We start from the raw sequence: 9,221 nt of genomic DNA, 5'->3' as shown, positions 1-9,221 counted from the left end.
AAGGCTTTGTGACCTTTTTTTGGATGAGACCATCCGGTTGCCAGATCTGGTGCTGTCGGGGCCTTGCTAATCCTGAGTTTTTCCGTGGAGTTTTTCCGAAGCGCGACGCGTGCATCGCCCACGGTATGATAATAGACAGATCGAGCTTCCCTTCTCTGCTTGAGATATGGAAATCCTAGCAGAGCAAAAGGGTCCATTGCCGCTCGAGTCAGATAAACAGCTGTCATTTGAGGGTCTTTGTCACCGACAACATGAGTTGTCTCGTTCGAGACAGTTGAACCGAAGGTGGAGGCTTTCAAGACAGGCCATCGCACTGCAATGTGATCATCAAGCGGCACTGCCGAGACGCGGTGTGCTCCGATCTCTGTCTACGAGATGTCTTCACTCTTTAGTCCGCCAAGTGCCAAGGTACGGGACAAGGGTGTCGGTCGACCAGAGGAGCTCACGTGCTTCAGATGTACAAGACATGGAGTCTGTCGAGATTAAAGGCAACTCAGTACTACTGAGTCAGTACTACTACTGAGTACTGACTAGTATGTTCTACTTAGTACTTATTTGGTTACTACTTCTTACAAGTTACTAGTTACTCCATACAACGTGGAAGACAGATGACATATCGGCCCTTGGCAAATCAGATGACTGATATGATTATGAACTGCCATCCGAGTTGTAGCTTACTTCGACCCGGAAACTGACGTGTGAAGTCTGAAATGGGCGCTGGGTGGCCGTTCCGCGAATCAAGTGCTGCACTGCATATTTGAAGTTCATGGCTATTGGATTGCCCCAAAGTGCGTATGGCTTCAGAAGTTATTTCGCAGTTTTCAGCTAGCGCTTCGTTGAGAGCATCGAGAATGTGACAGGGGTTTACGTATGTCGAGCAACAGATCTATGTGGCAGTTTCACCGGGCCTTGAATACTAGCCAGATCGAGATATTTTCGGGGCCAGGAGTGCTTTTATTGCGCTCGATGTCTCAGAGCTTGCTCCGTGGTGAACCCCTTGATATACTGTTACGGTCGAGTTGACTAATACAAGCTCACGCCCGGGGTAGACCCTGAAAGTGACCTCACTCACCACAAAGTTCATGGTGCTGTACCGACTTGATGCCCATTTCCCACGTAGCTGGTAGGCTGGTACTCTTGACAGTAGTACTGTCTCCGCAATGACCATCGCAGACGCTTGTCACATTTAAGCGCACGCGCCGGCCCCCACAAGACAAGGGTGAAGGCACCCCGTGGAATCGGATGTCTATCAACAGTCGCCACCTGCCCACCGACACTCTGGTGCACAAGACCACCAGACGAGTGAGCAAGGGATTTCAGGCTTGCCATGTCTCCTAGCAAGAACATCAACATTTGCCCCTGGGAATACCTCCATATGCTCGAGTCGGCCAAGAGCTTCGTATGTAGGAGGTGCACCCAGCAATCCGCAAGCGTTCCGATGTGTGGATGGACCAATTCTTCGCAGTGAGTGTGGTCAGTAGACAGACTAGACTCGGTACATAATCATGCAGTGAGAGCGGGTCGAAATAAAGTCCTTATCAGGTCCACTCAGTATTATTATCCTTTGTAGACATTTGTTGATCTGCGCTTCTTCGCCTTGGGTGTCGAGACTCGAGACGACAATGCATCTAGCGTGATTAGTCATGATGTTTACGTCGACGGCGGTCTGGTGGAAGGCATCGAGCCTACAATCTACATCCATCCTACACATTTACACAGTACACACACCGAGTCAGCTCAACTCCCATTCGTGAAATCAAGGCTGCTGTGCCGGGTATTTCAACAAATCAAGGGTACAACGTACGGTTGAAATCGCCCACCATCGACTCCTTCAACAGTAAATGGCCGATCTTGCCCCGATTCAGGAGGAGGTCGACTTGAGCATTTCAGCCCACTGAGCCCAGTCGCAGCCCTGACCCCCGATCCCCGCCCCCAGTCCCCTGTTGATCATTGGCCGTTCAACACTTTCCATGCGAGGGGCCGGGAGCGTGCACATGGCGGAGGTTGGAGCAGCACCAAATTGTGGAACTCAGCCCAATGGTGATTGACAACGGTGCAGGGATCATCGGTTCCGTTCGCTGCCTGGGCTCTCTCCCGGAAGACCTGAGCGATTGGAACGGTCGGTGCTCAGATGATATGGGAGTGCTTGCAGTGGTTAGGTACACCTCAACCTCAGGTTGCAGGTACATCTGAGATTCTCTTGCCCATGCCAGGGCTCAAGTACGAGTAGACCGGTAGAGTGCCCGTCTGGAGGAAAACTCTCTGGAGCCTGATCTCTGTTCCCGGCTGCCTGTCATAATCCGTAAGTATATCGCGGAAGTGTGAGCGCGACACTCGAGCACGAACCGGGGTCGCGGAACTAGTATTCCTGTACAATGACATAATGATCCCCACTTCAGCTCCTCCGTACAGGTAGGGAGCAGTGAGCAGTGCCCGAGCAGTTGAGCACTGTAGCAGACTAGCAGTCGGCACTTTCATAGTACACTACTATGAATGGAGCGATGGGCTGACTTCTAGTAATTACTAATTACTAGTGATTCACTAGTTAACGAGTAGTTAACTAGTAGTTAACTAGTTAGTCAGTAGTACTTAGTAAAGTACCACAGGCGTGGACGGGATGAACTAGGGAGGCCTCAGGCTACTGATGACTGGCCAGTCCTGGCTCAGACCTCCTCCTGCGCAGGCGGCTGTACCACGGGCAAACCAGACCTTTGTCCTCTTTCCAATCCCCCGATTGCCACCAGATGCACTCCTCCTGTATGTGATGTGGATGCGGGGGATTTCACGTTATGCTTCTTTCTCGAACAGTCAGGTTGCATCGACTCCCGCGAGACTGGAAATTCGGCGATTGGCTGCGTCGTCTCTACTCGCCACCTCCACGTGGCTCGAGCACACCGGGCGGCACTACTCGCGAGAGGGACACTTGTGCAGATCACTTGGAACCGTGAGAGTCTCTTCTCAGTTTGCAGCACTCTCCAAACGTAGGGTCTCGCATAAGCATATTACTCATTGAGAAGTGAGAAGTGAGAAGTGTGTTTGGGTCGGCCTAATAAGGGTTAACGATCATCGAGTGTTGTGGTCAGTGGCCACAGCCTCACAGGTAGTACATTATCGCACTACATCACTACTTATGCTTTGAGTGAAGACTCACGAGTACTGTTACACTGTATAATCATATAGTTATATACATATCTGGGACATCTGATCATTTCCAGTCAGCTTCTCAGCTGACTACCAGTACCTGCAGTATGTACCATGAAGTTATGTACTATGTAGAACTGACCGTCTCACTTCGAGCGTAGTTGCAAGTTGACTGTCTTCTGGAGTAGCGTGTCAGCACAGATACACCACGTTGAAAAAAACGTATGATTGTACATCCCAAATCTCAGCAGATAATGTGCACTTGTGCAGCCTTGACTCGAGCTGAATCTCTGTCTTTTTTTTTTTTTTTTTTATTTGGAAGTCCGTTGTTGGAAGTTTGGGTTATGCGCCTGTTGAGGTCTCCCTTAGCCGCCAGGAAACGACCTCGGACCTACTGCTCAAATTCTCTGGCTAAGAGTCCAACTGCTCTGCTGTTATATGAATAGCAAAGCCTTACATATGGATACTCAGTACTGAGTCTTATTTACTTACTACTGTAATTGATAAGTCAGTAGCCCAAGTCTGTCGCACTGTTAATACCGTACGTGTACACTGGTACAGCCATGATCCATGCTCCGCTCCGCTGCGGCCGTACGGTACATCCGCCGCGTCTTTCTTCCATCGGTTATCGGCTCCTCTGCCTCATTCCTCTCCGGCCTCTAACCCCATCCACCCCATCCACCCCATCCACCCCCAAATCCACCGGGCGCCACACTGAACGAAAGGACAGGTTCACCCATCGCTGGATCTTTCGCGCCCTCCCAATTCTTGTTCGCGGGCCTGTTCCCCCCATGCGCGATTCTTCCATTTGATCCAAAGGACTCGAGACATCATCACCTTTCCCTCTTCCCTGTTCGGTCTTCCATCGCGCTTCGAATTGCTTTACCCCCCAATCCCCCCAATCCGCCATCCCCACTTCCACCTGTTGATACTTTCTTTCCCCGCCTCCCCCCTCTCGTCTGGCCGTCTTGAGTGGTTCCTGCGTGGTCGCAGACTCGGCTTCTGGACACTTCCGTCTTGGCCTTCCCCGGACCAGCGAGGCACCTCTCTCACTTGGGTTCACGACTGACTCAGTGACCACTGACTAACTGACTAACTGACTAGACTGACTAGACTGACTAGACTGACTAGACTGACTAGACTGACTAGACTAGCACCAACTCACTGGTAAAAAGCGAGTGGTGCCCTCCCTAGTCCCTACGCGCGCTGGACTCCGGTACTGCGCTCCCCGTCTCTGGTCTCCCCGAAACTCAACGTTCCTGATTCCTGCTCTTGTCTCTTCCTCCCCTCCCCTCCCCCCATCTCACCCTTCCCCAACCCTGGTTCCGTCCCATTTCACTTCTTTCTCCTTCATCTATCCCGGCTGCCTTCCTGCTCAAAAGGAAGAAAAACACACACACACACAAACACAATCATACTCCCCGTCTACACGACTCCGTGGTCTCTCGAAGAAGAACAGAAGCGAACCGTTCCCCTTCTCAGTCCATGCTTCACGGGAGCCTTCTTCAGTAGGAGTCCACCGTGCCGCTCCATGCTGCCGACTGCGACCGTTCAACCACATTCATCATGAAGGGGCTCTTTTCGCCTCGCCGCGGCAATGGGGTAAGTGCATTAGTGGTCTTGCGACGGGCATGATCCCTCCACCGAGGTGGTACAACCTGTCTGAGATCGCTCAGGCAGCCCGGTGACGTGTTTTGTGAGACAGAATCCTCTCGTTGCGAACTGTGAGACTGATGATGGACTCCCGTAGGCTCCCACCAATCCTTCGCCTGCACCGGCGCCCAAGAAAGATGCACAAACGCCGCAGATCTCGCCCCTGGAAAAGCGACTGCAAGACATGGGCCCGCTTCGGGGCGACGGCAGTGACAAGTTCTTTGGTATGGAGAATGTAAGTCCTCCGGGTGATTTGCGTTCTTGGAAATCACTTCGTCTACCCGTTCACCGATCACCGATCACCGCTGACAGTCGCGCGGCGAATGCGCCCGTGGTGGCTCTCTAGTATGGAAACACGTGCTACTGTAACTCCATCCTCCAATGTCTGTACTACTCCGTTCCCTTTCGGGAGGCCGTCATCAATTACCCGCAGCGCACCCCGGTCGAGCGCCTCGAGGCCGCCTTGGCCTCGAACTTCACCTACCAGAACCCCAATGCGCATCTAGAAGCCGAGGCGCTGGCAGCCAAGCAGAAGGCTACGGCATCCGCATCGTCGGCACGCCAAGCGGGCGTGGCTCCCAATCAACCGCAGAAACCGGAAGACAAAGACTCACCCGAGTACAAGAAAAAGGTCGCGCTGCAGACGCTGCCGCTCATGGACACCAAGAGCAACGCCGACAGCTATGGCATGTCCGAGTCCCTTTTCACTTCGCTCAAGGACATCTTCGAGTCGCTGGTGGCCAGCCAGTCTCGCATCGGAGTTGTCCGACCCCAGCAATTCTTGGACGTCTTGCGTCGTGAGCACGAGATGTTCCGCACGGCCATGCATCAGGATGCCCATGAGTTTTTGAATCTGCTGCTGAATGAGGTGGTGTCCAATGTCGAGGCCGAGGCAACGAAACAGTCCTTCGGCGAAAAGGCTATTACCCCGCCGCCATCGGAGAGTGCCGAGTCGCTCGGGACGGTCACCAATAGCAGCGGCTCCAAGTCCCCCAACACCACGAGATGGGTGCACGAGCTCTTTGAGGGAACTCTGACCTCCGAGACCAAATGCTTGACTTGTGAAAAGGTCTCGCAGCGGGACGAGGTGTTCTTAGACCTGTCCGTCGACCTGGAGCAGCACTCTTCCGTCACGGCCTGTCTGCGAAAATTCTCGGCCGAAGAGATGCTCTGTGAGCGAAACAAGTTCCATTGCGACAACTGCGGTGGTCTGCAGGAGGCCGAGAAGCGGATGAAGATTAAGCGTCTTCCGCGGGTCTTGGCCCTTCACCTGAAACGCTTCAAATACACAGAGGATCTACAGCGACTACAGAAGCTCTTCCACCGAGTGGTGTACCCTTACCATCTCCGTCTGTTCAACACGACCGATGACGCAGAGGATCCGGATCGGCTGTACGAGCTCTACGCAGTGGTCGTCCACATTGGCGGCGGGCCCTATCATGGCCACTACGTGGCGATCATCAAGACCGAGGATCGCGGTTGGTTGCTGTTTGACGACGAATTGGTCGAGCCGGTGGACAAGAACTACGTTCGCAACTTTTTCGGTGATAAGCCCGGCCTCGCTTGTGCCTATGTGCTCTTCTATCAGGAAACAACGATGGAGGCGGTGATGCGTGAACAGGCGCAAGAGGATGCGGCCACCGGTGCAGCGGCGGCCGCCGCCGCGGCCGCTGCCACAGAGACTGGTGATCTAGGCAAGACCAACGGATACCTGGCGTCGCCCAACAATTTGATGCAAGTCCACAGTGCGAGCTATGTCCCCTCCGAAGAACCCCACCGGTTCTTCCCAATCAGCAAGACGACAACGGCACCACAGCTCGAGCCTCACTATGAGCAGGCCGAGTCGGACGCCCCTCTACCATCACCGCCACCATCACAGCAACACCATCACCACACCCTACCTACGCTGCCTCAGGCCCAGACGCCTTTGGCCCCAGTTCCCGATGAACGAGCCCCGATATTGAGTGCTAAAAAGAGCGACGTGCAGTCGAAAAAGGAAAGGGCCCGGGAGGAGAAAGAGCGTCGGGCCGCAGAGAAGGAGCGTGAGAAGAACGAAAAGGCTCGACGCAAGGAGATGCTATTCCAGCATCAACTCGACGCCAAGCGTGAAGCCGAGGAATTGCGTCGAGCTATTGAGGCCAGCAAGGCGGACGCACCGGCTGATCAAGGCGAGAATGGGTCTCCTCGCAAATCGTCCAGCTTCAATTTCCTCCGGCGTAGTAGCCGTAGTCTGAGCCACCGTCTGAGCAAGGACAAGGAGTCTCGTGGATCTATCTCGGATCTCGCGCCTCTGACCGTTCCGGAGACCCCCATCAAAGAGGAGGCCGTGACCACCGATTCAGAATCATTCTCGCCCAGGGATCCATTTTCGCCTAAAGATGGGTCCTATCTATCTCACTCGTCGTTGGCTCCCAATGGCACGATGGCGCCGCCAACCATCAAGGAAGTGAAAGAGATCCGAAACGGGAAGTCCGGCCATTCGCATCGATGGCGGTCACTCAGTTTCAGGAAGGCGTCATGATGGATGACTTTCACCTTGTACTTTAAAAGAAGCATTCTGAACTGCTCGCATCGTTCCTGGGTTTCTCATTGCTCTACCCCCCACCCCTTGATTCTCCTCCTCTCCCATGTTTACCTCGATCCCGCGATACCCTTTCCGTCATGGTCGATGCTTAGCATTCATGCGCGATATTGAGCGTATTTCTTTCCTGCACATACCTTTTTTCTTCTTATTTCGCCATGGAATGTACCACCACAATCTTTGCCTTGACGTACCTGCTTATGATTTGATCGACCCACAGTGCCGTCTTGAAGGGACAATGTTTACAATTTTCTTTTCCTTGCGATGCATTGAGGAGGCTTTCTCATGCGGGCGATTGCATGTACTACGCTTTCCGGGGAAAGAAAAAAAGTCCCGTACCGAGAGAACTTGGCGTACCCTCTGAATCAATGATGTGCACTGTAGCTACTGAAATCGACTTCTGCTTCGCTTCCGCAAAATCACAATCAGTCTTTCAATCTTTCCTCTTGGCTTGCAAATGCGGTCATGGCTGAATTTGCATACCTAGATTGATGGTGACGGAATCATTGTTTGACTCAAGCAACTTACTCGACACCTGAAATGCTCAGTCCCTGTCAAGCATCCACCTGCCTATCGTAGTGGCTGTACAACGGCGTTGCCAACCGGGAGACAAGCGTTCGGCATTAGTATCAGGGGACTTAGAGGTAAGCTTGCTGGGAGATACGTTCTGTAAGCTTGATACGGAGACAGGTCTGGTTCTCAGATATGCGCACTTCGGGCATGACAAGGACGAGCATTCACATAACGCCGTGGGGATATCTGCTGTAGCTGGATTTCCTCGCCAAGACTAAGTAAAGAAATCATGTACATCGTAGAAGGGGTATTCAAAGCAGATCTGGAAGGGAGAGTAGCAGACAGAGACCCAACAACTCAGCGGACAGAGCGTAGGACTTGCTTGCACGTTTCAGCGTCCGAGTTCTGCTCTTGTGCTTCTGCCAGGGAACGCGGCGATTATATCCACGAAATGCAAGTAGTCTCGCTCTTTCTTTCCTTGTCAAAAGCCTCTTCTTTTGCGCTTTGCTCACGGCCTCCTTTTGTTTTGGTTTTTTTTTATCTAGAAGCTTCGGACTAGGATTTCCGGGAATGGTCGATTCATACCCAAATCGAGAGGGTCGGATCAGCCGAGGATCAGCTCGTAGACGATAATCACCGTATTGATGACGATGAGAGGTACTGTATGAGGATGCAGGGTCAACCAAACATGTCTATGAGCATATTCCAATGACGACGAAAGGCAGGGAAGCCAGAGCATCAAGGGGGCCGTTGCACGTACTCCGCATGACCGTCCGTACACTCGCGATCAAATTGACCGACTTTGCTTTCACACTGGTACTATCATAGCTGGCGCCGAAGCCTGGCTCAGCTTGTGTGCGACCCCATCCGACTGTGTTTGGTTATCCATGCGCATTAGTTTTCAGGATCGACAAAGTTGTCCGGTCTTGTCTTGTGATAGGGCGTAGTATTCAAAGAGGGAAAGAGAGGGAGGGAGAGGGAGAGAGAGAGATAGACCGGCGTGAAGCACACAAGCGGGAGGGGAGGGAGGGGACGAACTGCGAGCGAGGAATCGGTCCTCGGAGAGGACGGCAATGGCGTTGATGATGAGAACAATCACTGCGTATCACCCAAGTGTTCGTTAGCTTAGCTTGTTTGGAGCTTCCGATACAGAGGAAGCTGGCGTGGAATGGGCTGATTGTAGTGGGGAGAGTGCTGGTTTGGCACTTACCATAGACCAGATTGCCGAGGCCGAAGAGCAGCATCTTGTCTGGTGAGACGTTGAGTCACTGGCTGTTGTGTGTGAGTGTCAAGAGTCAAAATCGCAGTGCCGGAGGACCTTGGGTATCCGGCG

General features: G+C 52.9%; 3 protein-coding genes across 3 annotated transcripts; 2 read left to right on the top strand and 1 right to left on the bottom strand.

The window, feature by feature from the left end:
• Positions 1 to 1,327: 1,327 nt before the first annotated feature.
• Positions 1,328 to 1,810, top strand: N7539_006246 (uncharacterized protein; the record flags this gene model as incomplete). The annotated part of the gene is made up of 2 exons (XM_056935848.1): positions 1,328 to 1,399; positions 1,571 to 1,810. The coding sequence occupies 2 exons, from the start codon at positions 1,328 to 1,330 to the stop codon at positions 1,808 to 1,810; spliced, it is 312 nt and encodes a 103-aa protein (XP_056788772.1).
• A 2,897-nt stretch (positions 1,811 to 4,707) lies between these two features.
• creB (uncharacterized protein) lies at positions 4,708 to 7,315 on the top strand (the record flags this gene model as incomplete). The annotated part of the gene is made up of 3 exons (XM_056935847.1): positions 4,708 to 4,743; positions 4,892 to 5,029; positions 5,141 to 7,315. The coding sequence occupies 3 exons, from the start codon at positions 4,708 to 4,710 to the stop codon at positions 7,313 to 7,315; spliced, it is 2,349 nt and encodes a 782-aa protein (XP_056788771.1).
• A 1,177-nt stretch (positions 7,316 to 8,492) lies between these two features.
• N7539_006244 (YOS1 family protein) lies at positions 8,493 to 9,132 on the bottom strand (the record flags this gene model as incomplete). The annotated part of the gene is made up of 4 exons (XM_056935846.1): positions 8,493 to 8,548; positions 8,649 to 8,759; positions 8,900 to 8,986; positions 9,099 to 9,132. The coding sequence occupies 4 exons, from the start codon at positions 9,130 to 9,132 to the stop codon at positions 8,493 to 8,495; spliced, it is 288 nt and encodes a 95-aa protein (XP_056788770.1).
• Between the last annotated feature and the right edge of the window lie 89 nt (positions 9,133 to 9,221).

This window comes from Penicillium diatomitis (assembly GCF_028827545.1).
Source record: "Penicillium diatomitis strain IBT 30728 chromosome Unknown utg000008l_segment0_segment0, whole genome shotgun sequence".
NCBI lineage: Eukaryota > Fungi > Ascomycota > Eurotiomycetes > Eurotiales > Aspergillaceae > Penicillium > Penicillium diatomitis.
The sequence above is the reverse complement of the archived record's forward strand: the minus strand, read 5'-3'. Positions and strand labels throughout refer to the sequence as shown.